The sequence below is a fragment of the Vipera ursinii genome, assembly GCF_947247035.1.
Source record: "Vipera ursinii genome assembly, chromosome: 1".
NCBI lineage: Eukaryota > Metazoa > Chordata > Lepidosauria > Squamata > Viperidae > Vipera > Vipera ursinii.
Window position 1 is genome coordinate 238,315,180 of NC_139512.1, and position 15,622 is coordinate 238,330,801.

Below are 15,622 nucleotides of genomic sequence, written 5' to 3' on the forward strand. Positions count from 1 at the left end.
ATTTACCAAATAAAAACTACCAAAACCTAAAAAATCAAGCATTTCATGGTTTTAAGCAAGGAATAGCTATTTGAAGACAATCTATTCTGATAATTTCTTGAAAGTTATACTCTAAAATGGTTGCAGCTATTTATTATTTTGTTTCTTCAGTAGAAAAAGGCCTTTCGCATATCCCATTTGCAAATGATCTTTTACATTTCCACTTTTCCAAACAGCAGCATCACAATTAACAATTAACATATTTGATTTCATAACCATAATGTATTCTGTACACATTCCATACTGGCATACAATATAAACTGTTGCTATGTGTTATAAAAAAGCCAACGCATTGTAGGCTACATTAACAGAGGAATAGAATCAAGATCATGTGAAGTGTTAGTACTACTTTATAAAGCCTGGTAAGGCCACACTTGGAACATTGCATTCAGTTTTGGTCGCCATGACATAAAAAAGATGTTGAGACTCTAGAACAGACATGTCAAACTCGCGACGTCACGTGACGTTGCGAGACCTATCGGGACTACTTTGCCATTGTCGGCAATGGGCTAGGCGTGGCTTCCGGATGACGTGTCCCGTTTGCGGGTTGGGTTGGCAGTTTGACACCCCTGCTCTAGAAAGAGAGCAGAGAAGAGCAACAAAGATGATAAGGGGACTGAAGGCTAAAACATATGAAGAACGATTGCAGGAATTGGGTATGTCTAGTTTAATGAAGAGAAGGACTAGGGGTCACATGGTAGCAGTATTCCAATACCTAAGGCAGGGGTCGGCAACCTGAAACAGTGAAAGAGCCACTCAGAACCGGTACCCTCACAAAAGAAAAAACTGGGAGCCGCAAAGAAGGGTGTGCATGCGCGCGCGCGCGCAAAACAACAGACTTGACAGAACAGTGGAACCTAAGGGGAGACATGCAGCCGCCCTACCCCCTCCACTCTCATTCACTCGCCTTTACTTGGAAAAGCTTCTCTCTCATTCACACGTTTTGTTTGCAAAAGCTTCTCTCTCGCTTTCTTATTCCCTCACTTTTGCTCTAAAAAGCCTCTTTCACGCTCTCATTCACTCACACTGTTCAAAAAACGTTTCTCTCTCGCTCTCATTCAATCACCAACTCAAAAGGCCAGCCGCAGCACCTCCATTGACTTCCATGGGTACGCTTGGCAATTAAAACCACTCCTGCTATTGCTGCTAACTTTTTCACTTGCTGCTTGGTTCCGATTTAACCTGAGAATCCCCGGATGCCACTGCTGGGGGTGGAGGAAGCTGCCCAGGTTCGGCCGTAGCGGAAGTCAACGACAGTAGCAGTGGAGGCAGCGGCGACGCTGGAGGTCTGCCGCATCTCCGTCAGCCTCCGCCTCCCCCACAGAAACAAATCCCCGTGCCAGCCCCCCTGGCAGCAGCAAGCCCCAAGGAGCAAGCAATCGCTCCGCCAGCAGCGGCTGCTATTCAGACTGGAGCGTCTTTGGCGGCAGGAGTAGCAACGCCTGCCTGCCGGGCGGAAAAAAAAGAAAGGTTGGCAGTGGCGGCTGCTTTTCAGGCAGCTTAGTGTGCTTGCTGAGATATGGAGGTGCTCCAGGCCCACGCTCCACTCCTCTCCACTGTTGGTGACTCTGAACAGCTGGCCCCGACCGCTGACTGGAGCCCATCGGCGGAGGTCGGGGCTGGTGGAACAGAGTCATCAGCTGATCAGCGGCCCTGTGTATGTGTCCTCCTGGGCCAACGGGAGCTCTGGCGACTCCGTAAGGCCAGCCCCAAACTTCACAAGTGGAAATCGAGGGAGATTGCCAGGAACACGAGATCAGCGTTTCTCAGCCCGCGCTGATCTCGCCCTTCTTAGTCTCCCTCTCTTTGTTTCAGCTTGCTTTCGGCATTTGGGATGAAGACTCGAGAGAGGGAGACTGCAAGAAGGGCGAGATCAGCGCTTTCTGCATTTGGAACAAAGACTCGAGATTCCACGTTTCTCAGCCTGCGCTGATCGCACGCTCCTTACAGTCTCCCTCTCTCGGATCATCCCAAATGCCGAAAGCGCTGATCTCGCCCTTCTTGCAGTCCCCCTTTGTTTCAGCTTGCTTTCGGCTGCTTTTCTTTTGAGGGATCCAGCCTTTGCTGCCCCCTTCTCTCAGCTGATGCCCCGAAAGAAAAGCAGCCGAAGGCAGCAGCTCTGCAAGTCTCCACCGAGAGAATGGGGCGGTGGAGGCTTGTCCAATAAATATGACATATTTATATATGTCCAATGACATATTTATGCTATTAAGAAATTTAAAGAAGCCACATTCCAGATTTCAACTCCCTATGAGACAGAGGGGGGGGAGGGGAAGAGAGAGGGAGGGAGGGAGGGAGGGAGGGAGGGAGGATGAGAGTTACTGTATGCTGTCTAATTATTTCAGATAGGCTTCCAAATACAATCAGAAATATCCTGTCAGTTCTAGTTGCTCAATACTGTTTCTTAAAATCTAAAATCAGATTTAATATACACATTTTTAAAAGAAACCTACACAGAAGGTACATGCCAAAAACTATTGTCACAGTTAGTGTTACATTGCCAATATTAGTTATTACAATTATGTAATAACATTCTTACCTATACTTGGAGGACTGCCATAATTTATTGGTGACTCTGGAGGCCTCCCACAATGCAATGCAGCAAGAGCAGACCCCTTCCACACAACATGTTTGCAACCTATTTAAATATAAAAAACAAATATAAGCATAAAAACATACAATGAAAAAGATGATCAAGCCATTTTTTGTTTGCATACTCATACTTTTATTTGTGCGGAGCAAAGACTGTCTTCCAGCTCCTAATAGTGTTTGAACTCCTGGGACACTTTGAGGAATTTCTTGCTCTAGAAGAGGTCCAAGTCGATGGCATATTTGCAGAAGATGATCAGGTGCCAAGTGTCTATAGTATTTTACCTGTTAATAAACCAAATATTATTGGTATAATGTTTTACTCTCACTTTTGAAAGTGATGTGCATTTGGCACATAGGACATTGTTTTTACACCCTACAGAAAGAACAATTTAAAACATTGTATCCTGAAACAAACTATACGCTAAATTTAAATCACCCTCTCTCAGTCCAACCCACCTCACACGGTTGTTGTTAAAATAGGAGGGAGGTGTGTTGAATGTTCACTGCCTTGAATTATTTGTAAAAATAATAAAGTTGAGATACATATATAATAAATAAATAATTTGCTAAAAACCATTATTTTAACAGTCCATAAATCATAACATTGTTTTCATTTTAACCATTACAGAAGTAATATCTAATACAGAATAACATTAACTGGAATATTTGTATCATTAAAAGAATGTGCATAACCTTTATAAAATGGTGCAGATACATTAGCAGTCCCAATTCTTTATTACACAACAAGGACTGGAGTTAAGACATAAAGAATTACTAATAATCTAATGTATTCATGGAAACTCATGAATTTTAACTATGAAGTTCCTAGTTTCTACTACACATTCCAAGTAATTAGACTATACTAATGACAGTCCTACATAATAAAAGGGTGCTTGCTTTTTTCTCTGTAATATTTCAGAAATTGTTTTTTTGAAAATTAAACTCACTGTTCAAGATTCAGTTTACATCCTTTTGACAACGTGCACAAGGAATACTTATTTAAGTGTAAGCTATAAAGGTAAATAAATTAATATAAGACTTCTCACATAGTATAATATTCTAATAGTTACTATAATAAGTGAAATTTCTCTTATGTGAAGACATACAGGTAAAAAAATCAGACCCAATGTGAATAAGCAGAATTTTACTGTAATTAAATTGAAGGTTTCTCCCTTTGACTCAGAAGCCCATTTGAGATTAGATTTTTGCCCTCTGTAATCTAGAATGGGAAAACAACAGATCCTTTTTTAAAAAAACTTTTCTCTGAAAAAGTAAAGTATAAAATTGCAGGGGATTTTTAGCAGAATGAAGTTTTATCTGTTGATTAAACTTCTTCCTTCTCTACAGATAAACTGTATTAAATTTCAGACAGGCGAGATTTTTAAGGGAGTCTTTATGGCTGAACAAGGTCTGTGAATCCTGGTTTCTGGGTGCATAACATTTGTAAAAAATTTATATATTATGAATGTACCCTTTGAATAAAAACATAATTACAAAGGAACCAGGATTTTGAGTCACTTTCATTTAAGTTCTAAAATATTAATTATACAGTATATATTAGTTTTATGTATTTTAGATAGAATTAGACAATATCTGTTGGCATATCTACCTCTTCTGTAGAAACATATTTTCCTAAATTTCAGTTAAGAAAGGGAGGTAGATGATTACACTAAGGGAATTACTAACTTGGGGTAGTAAAAAATATATAAAAGACTCAGTAGCAATGAAAACGGCAGATATTATAAAAGTGCTCCTCCCCAAAATGAATTTATTTCAATGGATGTATTTCAGTTGTACAATTCCCTACATGTGAAAGTGTAACTACTTTAGAGTAGAATTCTGTGAATTGTTATGATAGATGTTGTCCATTCATTCAAGGCATTGCAGCAAGTCAAGGAGTTAAAAGTAAAAAGAAATGTGCATTGTGATGCCACAATACCTGTACCATCCTCTTATATATATGTTATGTTGCAATATAATAACAAAAATTTGTATCATTAATACTGGAATGTGAGTGTCAATGCTTTCATGAGTGGTTTAAATCCAATGCCCCCTTTTTATTTTAACATTAGTTCTTGGTACAAAACCCCAAGTGCAAAACGTTCCCCTAAATGCAAGTTTTAAAAATCAAGAGATTTTAATTATATTTTAGCTGTATTCAGAAAATTTAGCTCTGAATTTGGTTGTATAAAAGTATTTTCCTCTCTCATTCCCTTTTAACATCATACCAGTTATATACATTGAGCAATATTTGGTGTGATATTCTTTTAACAAATGGCATCCCTGTGTGAATAATTATGTAAAAAATAAAAATTTAAAAAATGTGTGCACATATGCATGTCTCTTCTCCCAACAGCATTTTAGTTCTAAGGTTAATTTATTTTGAATCCAAGAAAATGCAATACTTCTCTCCAGATAAAAAATATTCATTATTATTTTAATAGTCACATGGAAATGTAATTATCCAAGTGCATCAGATATCTAATGAAGTCAGTTTACATTATAATCAGAGACTCTGCTTCAGAAGTGTAATGCCTTTTTTAAAGGGCTTTTCTCTCCCAAGCATTTGGCTGTGTTAAGCTCTTTCACATTGCAAAACTGAAGCAAAAGGGAATACCCTAACAGATTTTTACATTTTTAAATTTTCTTTTGTAATACAAGTATTTTTCCTTTCATTTATCATTGAACTGTATAACAAATGACCCAATTTGATCAAACCAAATCTGAACAAATAATAAGAGGAAAATAAGTTTCAGTAAAGTTCATTCTAGACAGCTAGCTACTTCTTTAAAACATCGAGAAACTTTTAGTTAAGAATTGGACAATATGCTTTTGCAACATTTTGGCTCAGTTTCTATCCAAGCCCATGCAAACATTACCATAAATTCATGTGCATATAAGTCATATGATTTTCAGCATGTGAAAAGGCTTTTTATAATGCTGCACAATTAATGCAAAGAATTTGTACATTTTTAAAAAAAATAATAAAAAAAATCTTGATCATATGACCCATGACAATTGGGATTGGCACCATCAGATGAAGAAGAGATGGTAAAAAGGCAAGCAGGCCTGGCAGCTGCAAATTTAAATTCCTGTACACAGAGCATGGAGAAAGAGTTATTCCAACTGTTGGGCTAAAAAGCACAAGAACTGGAAAGCCAACAGATTCAACTACAAGAAAAATGGAAATCCAGATTTGTCTGCTATCAAAACAACTGGAGAAGGAGGGACCGATTTTCTTTGGTATTTTCTATATTTTTCCCACAAAAATCACTTTTAGGAAAATAGTACTTTCTATTTAAGTGATACATAAATATATAACAGGTTTATATAGTACATAACCAAATGATATAGCATGAAGACCTTTAACATCCCATACATGTTGTCAAACCTTTTGGTAAAACCTCTCAGTGCAAGGGCAAAATTACTGACTATTCACAAGGGAAGGAAGAATCCAGTCTTTCTTTCTTTGTTCACAGGCTTCTGTTCCCAAAAGCAACAAAGCCTCAAAGCACAGGAGTGTGGAAGATGTCTGAAGATGCATCTGTATCTTTAAAATACTCCATATACTTTCTGTTTCCACATTGTTGTTGTTTTTTTCCAAATTCCCCTCCTTGCAGGATTTTTTCCCACTGACTCACGGTTTAAAGAAATCTACATCTTTATTTTAAAATATTGCCTCTTTCATGTCTAAAAGACACTTGGACAACCAATAGTGAATATGCCAACTGACCCCTATAAGAGAAATTTGGTCTAAAAACAATGTTCAGAAATATCGGAATCCCCACGATGCTTAAATTTGCAAATCATTTCAGAAACCTTAAGCAGAACCTGGAGTGACGCCAACAAAGTAGCAAATTCACTTTTTCCAAAGAGAAAAGTAAAGGCAAGAAACCTGATAGGATTGTAAGTAGAAGCCTGATGCAGACAGCAGTAGCTGATATATACGGAAAAATATGCTGGATAGAAATACTTGGGCCCAAGAAACACTACTAGTACACTTATGACTTTGCATGGAGTGCAATACTCTGAAAAGGCTCCACTTCCCACAGACTTTCCAACCAGAGCCTGTTACTCGTCCCAGCTTCTGCCAACCTAGCAGTTCGAAAGCACGTAAAAACGCAAGTAGAAAAATAGGGACCACTACGGTGGGAAGGTAACAGCATTCCGTGCACCTTTGGCGTCTAGTCATGCCGGCCACATGACCACGGAGACGTCCTCGGACAAGCTCTGGCTCTTAGGCTTTGAAACAGAGATGAGCACCGCCCCCTAGAGTCGGAAACGATTAGCACGCATGAGCGGGGGAACCTTTACCTTTTTACTGAATTTCCCGGCATTATTCCAGCACTGAAAGAAAGAGCTCCGGTACAGGGTATACAGCTTCTGGTTAATGCTGCTAACTAAAATCAAGTATAGGTTGAAAAATAATAACTGACCATAGACTTTAAAGTACCACTGGTGCACATCTGCCTATCTAAGCAGTCATACCACAACATTCATTTATCTACCTTTGTCAAGTGCTTGAAGGGGAAAAAAAGAACTCTAATTGCCAGAATCTAAAAAACAATTGTAGGATAGCAGAGATTGTGAGCTGCCTCTCTAAGGGCAGAACCACCTTGCAGCAATGGTACTTTTTGCGCCAAATCTCAATGGAAAAGTAACAACAGAAACAACCATTCTCAACTCACCTCAGGTCTCTTTCGCACATATCAATCAGAGGGCTAAAAGAAGCTTCCTTCACTTGTTCACTTTTTAAAGTCAGATTGACAAATGGGAAGAGGTAAGAATAGCCCCTATTGATAGGGTTATATAAAAGTATAGGAAAGAAATACAATTCCTCCAAAATACTGCCATGGGAAACAGGGTTAAAAAGCACACATGCACACACTCACAGACACACACAACCCCACTGGCTCTTTACTGAAAGGTACATTTTTACTCTGCAATACACAAAAATCCAATCTTTGCTATTATGGCTTCATACCCCAAACCATCTTTTTCAACTATTCCTTTTGCTAGTTTAGATGTCAGGAATACTGCAGGATTCTAGCCATTTGTAACAGGGTTACGTTTTTCAAGAATGTGAAATGTCAAGTTTTCTTCCTGTAATGTAAACTACAAAATAAACTGCTTTCAAAATGTCTATGTATATTACAGGAATAATTCAATTAATCTATACTATCAATTAATTTATACTATTTGCTTATTAATAAATTACCACCTTAATAAGGCTGAATTCCAGTAGTTAGTCCTCAATTTGCAACAGTTCATTTAGTGACTGTTCAAAATTACAACGGCATTGTAAAAAGTGATTTATGACCATTTTTCCTGCTTACAACCATTGCAACATCTCCATGGTCACATTATCAAACTTCAGATGCTTAGAAATTGATTCATATTTTATATGACAGTTGCAGTATCCTGGGGTTATGTAATCACCTTTTGCCACCTTCTGACAAGCAATCAAGGAAGCCATATTCATTTAACAACCGCATTACTAATTTAACAGCAGTGATTCACTTAATGACTGTGGCAAGAAAGCTCATAAAATGGGGCACCTAACTGTCTCGCTAAGCAACAGAAATTTTGGGCTCAACTGTGGTCATAAGTCAAGGATTGCCTGTAAGTGTAATAAGAAACAAATCTATCTATAATTTCTTCAGGTCAAGATGCTGAAAACAATTTTCAATATTTAACAGCCATCTGTTGAGCACTGGCATTTTCCGTTGAACCATATTCTTCTTAGAATATACCATAAGTTTTCATTAGAAAAATATTTTTTTCTATACTATTTGTTTCTTCCTGAACATAACCATCTAACATGAGGCCAGAAGACAAAAGTCAGTGCCAAGCTGGCAGAAATCTGTGAGTTAACCCTACATACTTTTTCACACTGTCTCATCTATCCCCATCTGGCTAGCAAAGAAGCTAAAGTTACCTGGATCTAGTCTCCATTCCTGGTGTGTGTGTGTGTGTGTGTTTGTGTGTGTGTGTGTGTGTACACACACATACACACAAACTCAGACACACACATATATATACATACACACACAAACACACATATACATTTGTTATTTAGGTACATTAACTCTATTATTTATTTTATATGCCTCATATAATTCCTCTTCACTCGCTCAGGCAAGCCAAAAGGCTGGACACAGCTGTTTTAAAGTTTTGTGTTGTTTTTTTTTAAAAATAATGCAATCATCCGTGACCACAGCACACTATGACTGTACTAACCAAACTTCTGTTGTACACAGGAGAAGGGAGAAACACTTGCTGCTCTTTCCAGGCATCTTGCTCAACTCTCATAGTTGAAGTACAATGGTAACTTCTAGGCTTAAGCGATAATGGAGCTTCATTATATCCCACCTCTCCCATTAGCCTGCTGGATAATATTTTTCCAAAGTCCAGACAATTTTACTGTTCTGTTAGACACTGAGGAAAAGTGGTTTGAGCTCCTACCACAGGGGTCCCCAACCCCCAGTCCATTGACTAGTACCAGGCTACGGCATGCTAGAAACCGGTCTGCGCAAACAAGCAAACAAACAAGCCCCATCCGCTGGATACAGGCAGTACATGAAACCATGCCCTCTCCGGTCCACAGAAAAACCTCTCTCCACGGAACCAGTCCCTGGTGCTCAAAAGGTTGGGGACCTCTGTCCTACCAGACTCACAAAAAGTAAAATTAGAGGGTGTCCAATGATGATTCAAAGATAATCGAAATATTTCAATATACAGAGTCCATCTGAAATTTTAACACATACCCCCAAAAGAAAAAAAAGGACTAGATTACTTAAATAAACCACAATTGGTTGAATACACAAGTTTACAAACCATGGTATCTGGGTTCATACAATCAAATAAATGTCAAAGTTAGTGTAAATCCCACACAGTTGTCACGACCAAAATAGCAAGAACTACAGTGCCAATCTAGGGTAAAACAAAATATTAAAAAACTGAAAAAGGAATTTCGCACTTGCATTGTGAGTTAATTATGGTAGAACTTCTCTAAATGCTTATTCCCGGGCTTCTACCTGGCCATATAGTTTATGAAATAAGTGGTCAACTGACCCACTCTCTAGTTTTGGCCAATTCCTTTCCCAACTTCCCCCAATCTATCATAGCTAACATGATTTGTGAGTTATTGAGCTAGTTAGCCCTGAAATTATAGCAATTGGACGTTCCATAGTAAAGCAAAATACTATGCCGGAGAAGGCTCACATCATTTTTTCAAGACAGTTTCTGCCCTATTGACGGCACTTCCAAGCATATGAAAGGATTTTTTAATCTTCCACTAAGACAATAGTACTTTTTAATTTTTAGAATATTTTTTTAATCTTCTGCTAAGCTTCAGGGAAGTTTAATAATAAAACCAGACAAGGGCTTTTTAAACAATCTAGCCACATCCTCCAGAGGAAGTGAAAGTATAAACTGCAGATTATAGCTCCACATATAATCCAACCGAGATTATTTTTGTGCTGAAACAGAATTGTGACAGAATTTCAGTGAACTACATGGTTTTGCCCTTAGTTGTATTTTCAACTATTTTTTTACCTCATCTTAACTTGCCATTCCTAATATTTTTTTCTTGATGGGGCCCCATCAATTTGGCATTTCACTTACTTACGGTATCTGACTGTTCTACTAGGAACAGATTTTCCTACATACATCTGTGTTTCAGGTTCTATTGGATTTCCTTGCAAAGGAATTTTGAATCTGTAAACAGCTACCTGAAGAAATGCAATGGATATGCAATTTGTTCATATTTTGTTCACAATAAGGGGAACACAATGAAAATGTTCTTGCCTGAATATGATCCAGTATATTCTTCTATTGCACAAACTCCAGAGCAAAGGATTTAGTTTTTCTTTCTAGCCAGTTCAACTATCTTACCTTAACATATAGTTTCTATCTACTACCTGTTGTCCATCTCAGTTCCCAAAACTTGGCAGCTAATATACAAGCTCTGAGATGCACTCTAAAAACTTTTTTCTTCCTTGGAAAGCATAAAGAGGTCCCAAATTATAAATGTAAGATGATGGTTTGGATTTCATTTATCAATTGCTGTTATAGTAAGCAAGAATAGTTATAGAATTTTCAAGGTTTAACTTTGCAAGAAAAATAATGGTACATGCATGTTATTAAATAGTATCATTTTACAAGGAACAGGCTCTAAATAATGTGGACATGTATATGATTGTTACTGACTCTATATTTACCTTTTAACTTATAAGCAAAAGTTGCTGGGTATTGGAAAAGTTCTACGTTAAGCAAGAATTGAGACTAAATCTCTCTAAAGCCAAATCTACTCACAGATCCAGAGAGAACAATTACATCTTCCTTATATGCACTCTCAAAATATGATGAAAATGGTCTCTTGAAACCTCAGATTTTAAGTGTACAGGAAGTTACAGTTAAATTAATATTGTACTTCCACTGGCAGACAAAAAAAGCATTCTTGAATTATATACATATTTGGAATCTTAGTATCTCAAAACTATGCTTAAAACTAATCTATAACACTACAAAAGAGAAATGAATTTTAGCATAATTCAATAGGATTAGAATAAAATAAGTAAATTATTCTCAATATCACGATTTCTTTTTATTACACTATAACTTATATATCTGTAAAGAATTTAACAGCAGAGAATACTATATAAAAAGTAACAAATCTCCAATTCACAAACATACAGATCTAATCTGGTGTCTATGGGCAACACTGCTTCTTTGTACTTCCCCCTAGGTTCTAATAGAGTTCCTGAACCATTTCTTTTTTCTTGAAATTAAAGTAACTAGGTAGTAATTGGAATATATCAAAGTGAATCTCAAGTCTAAAGCTGTTTACTTCCAACCATGCTACCAGATCCCACATGGAGCCTGAAACTATTTTAGAATATAAAAAAGGTAGGTGAATACGAACAAGCCTTTTTGTTTTAAAATGTACATGGAAAACAAGATACACTGGGAAATACTAGGAAACATCTTGAAAGGTTAAAAATGATGAAGGGGAGGAGATTATGTCTGTGCAGTATACATTTAGCCTTTGGGGGTATGTTTGGGTTTTGTCTCTGTGAGCCACTAGAGATAAAAGTCATGTTTGGTTTTAGTGGTAGTACATATTTTGCCTCGGTGCATTTCTCAGATTGTACAATGTACTTTTTGTAAAATGGATTTTCCACTAGGCTTTATGTACTCTGATTTTTAGCTTTCACACTTTTAGCTCTCTTCAGACTCAGATGCACAAACTACTTGGGCCTTGTTAGTTCATGCTCTTCAATATAATTGTGTATGGGAAAGTTTTATTTTCTTTTAGCCATTACTAATTTGTCAGCAGCATTATGGCGGTCATTTTGTTAGACTTTTATTGGTTTTCTCAAAGTTATAAATATACCCACCAAGAGGGGGGAAAAAGGACCTTTAGATATTTAAAATAATCAGCCAAATGGTTTTCCATTCTCAGATTGGAACATTTAGCCCCGTGAAGTGTGAATTTTTTTATTGTTTCATTGTTGCCCAGGAGAAATACGAAATAAATCTGAACAACTATTTTGGAAATACTTAGCATCTATAAAACAGTATAACCTATGCTTTCAAAATTGTGTAAACCAGACATGTCAATCTCGCGACATCAGGTGAGATCGCACAACATATCGAACAGTTTTGCCATTGCCGCCAATGGGGTGAGCATGGCTTCCGCATCATGCATCCAGCCTGCGGGCTGGCAGTTTGACACTCCTAGTGTAAACTGTTCACAGGATTATTGATGCTGCTCACCAACTTTCATGCTATATTTTTTTGTCTTTCATGTACTTAACTTTGGTAAAAGTACCTAAAATTTTATTTTACATTAGTTTCATTTCACCATTTTAAAGTACCCATTCTTAAGAAACAATACATATCTACCAAAGAAAACTATCAATATTTAATGTAGATGTATTAAAACCATGCAATTGTTTATCTAACAATTCAAGACAAAAGTACTTCAATGCATGTGTAATTTTCCCAATGTTTCAAAAAAAAAACCTTTTTATTAGTATATTTATATTATACAATCCCTTCTGAATTTCAGCTTCCACAATGGTGACATACCCTGTAGAATTACGGAAAGTGCTATGTATGTCACCTTGAGCTTCAGGAAAAAACATAGAATACACACACACACACACACACACACACAGAGCTGCTTTTATTTTTAAAAAACATGCCCTGGTGGGGGTGGTCATAACAAGTTTGGAAGATAGGGAGGAGAAAAATGGGTGTCTAAATCCTCTAAAAATTAGAACACTCTCAGCATATGATTAACTTTAAGAGGCAAAACTACTACATAACATAAAATCACTGTAACATGATCTACAAATTATAGAGGCTGAATTCCACAACATATCAACCCAGATAACTCACATTATTGCTCAGCATGTCATGTGAACTAGATCAATGGGATAAAAATTTAAGTAAAGCAATTTAGATTTGAAATAAGACCAACCTCTATTAACAATTTATACTTCCATCTATTTCATTTTGCAGATTTCTAAGATTTTGGAGCTTTAATACTAAAAACATTTGCCCTCACATTCTAAAACATAACTGGGAGTTGATAGCTGGTTCTTATCAATGATTTAAGTAACATGCTAAGATTTATGTTTTTCTGAATTATGATCAATAAAATACATACAGTTGAAAAGAAATTAATAGATCTAACACAGCACTATCCTTTTAACTTTTCTAAAGTTTGCTAATATTGCTGGGCACTGCTGCTCCAGAAGAGATTAATTCATTTGTGACCAAACACCAGTTAAGATCTTAGCTACACAGAAATCATCTGTTTAAAAAGCAAAACATGCTTTCATTTGATTTTTTATAGTCAGAACTATGCTATTTATATAAAAAAGAAAAGGCCATAGTAACACTGCTATTCAAGTGAAATACTTTTAACACGAACTGCACAATTTAGAACTAATGATCAATGATAATAACATTTGTATAAGAACAGAGGTTAATATCTGTTTAACAATGCATAAAATACTCAATAAGATTAAAAACCACCTTTAGTAGCATTTATTTATAACATGCATTTAAAAAATTAAAAGATAAAGCTTACACGTACAACTTCTGACCTATTAAACTAAATATATTACTTTAGGCCAAGATTTTGTTCTAACAATTCTTAATAAGCTAAGTTTTTAAATAAGCTTTAAAATATGCTCTGCAATCAGCTTGGCTAAGCCAACCAGACCGAGGTGATACAATTCCTAAATAAAATTAAAATGTATCCTTTACTAAAGAAGCACTCTTATGATCAGATTTCTGAAATTGAAGCAGGTAACCAGCAACAAAATGTTACTTTAAAAATGTAAGCAGCTGTACATAAATTTTACCTTGCATTTATCTTCTTGCATTCCTTATAATTATGTACTCCATTCAAATAGTATTAACACTAGGCAATATAATTCAAAAGCTACCTCTTCTAAATGTGTGAAATTGTACACTTGAAATTGGAACAATTTATGAAAAGTCATATAGTTTAAGTTTAAAATGTAATACAAAATAAAACCCAATCTCTTAATCTTTACCTATTTTTAGCAAGCAGTTTGTGTTCTATGAATATTTTCTACCAATGTCCAAACGTAGCTCATTAAGAAACTAGTTGTCACAAACAATAGATTAAAAGATTTTGTGAGAAGTATGCCCATTTAAAAAGGAGGCAATATAAACTCTCTTTATAATTTGTTGCCTTGCCATATATCGTACAATCAGCCTTTACTACCACAAAATTCACAATATAAATTTTCCTGCATCTGTAGTCCAAAATTATTAAATTATCTAATGGTATCTGCTTCTGAAACATTGTATCTGTCTTCAAAAGTGTCAGATCATTGTATCTCTAAATGAGTTAATACTCTGGGACCACTTCTACTTGTCACACAAGAGCATTAGTGAATCAAAGGGGGTGGGTGGAGGAAGGAGGCTGAATCTAGTAAGGTTAGTGGCTTTTAACAGTTTGTCCCATGTACTAATCCTGAGAGAAACTTGTCTTCAACAATTTGATGTCCAATATATACCAAAAAACCCTAAAGGATCCTCTTTAAAGGTTAAAAGTGGCATTGGTATATCAATATGAAAAAGAATTAGGTGAAGTTGTCTCTTTCTTGATTCTTGAAAGAAGTCTAAATCCAACCCATAGCTTGTCTATATATGAGGAAATAAAACTTATCTGGCTAAAAATGTGACATAGGACTAATTCTAATTCAAGGAAAAAGTCCTAGGAAATCCAAAATCAGATTTCCCTGCCTCCTCTACAAGTGAGATTTTTGCTTTTACCCTTTTGCTTTTTCCTTTCATTTAAAATCAACCAAACTCATGGCATTTCTTCTGAAAAGGGGTAAAGAGAAATATGTTCCGTACACCAGAAAAACTGTCTTGAACTACCAAAAAATCCCCCTCAAAACTATCCCAAGCAATTGTCCATCACAGATCCATAAGTTTTTTTCTTAAGCTTAGTCCCATGGATGTGCCCTTCCTGAATGCAAAACGAGAAATGTCTCTTAGTCAAAACTCACAAACCACAAACAGATCAAGAAAGATCACTGTACGTACCACAAACCAAGTGTGCCTTAAAACAACACAACAGTTCACGTGTTTCTTTTTTGTCCGATATCCGTTTCAGAATAATACTCTGCTCCCACCAAATTCAGACAGAAAGTGTTAGCTGTGCAATCGTTAACTAGCTAGCTAGCCCTTATCAGCCAGGGTTAGACAAGCAGGTTTTCCTCTGCACCTGTTTTGCTTTGTTTTCCCAGCAAAATTACAAATGGGAAAACAGAGATTTCGTCTATGAAGATTGCTTAGGATTCCTCAATAACTGCACAGCCCTATTGTGTATGTGAAATAGGACTGCATACAAGAGAGCGCTCCTACAGGCCTAGTTGGCTCACACAAGCTCTCTCATTCGCTCCTCCCCTCCCGCCTCCTGCTCTCCCTGCACAAC

The 15,622-nt window shown here is 36.7% G+C and overlaps 1 protein-coding gene across 1 annotated transcript in view; it reads right to left on the reverse strand.

The window, feature by feature from the left end:
* The window catches only part of PHIP (PHIP subunit of CUL4-Ring ligase complex), an 88,732-nt gene that overhangs the window by 71,962 nt on the left and 1,148 nt on the right, over positions 1-15,622 (reverse strand). The window contains 2 exon segments of the mRNA XM_083376962.1: positions 2,579-2,677; positions 2,763-2,913. Of these exon segments, the coding sequence (XP_083233088.1) occupies positions 2,579-2,677; positions 2,763-2,913 (250 nt within the window).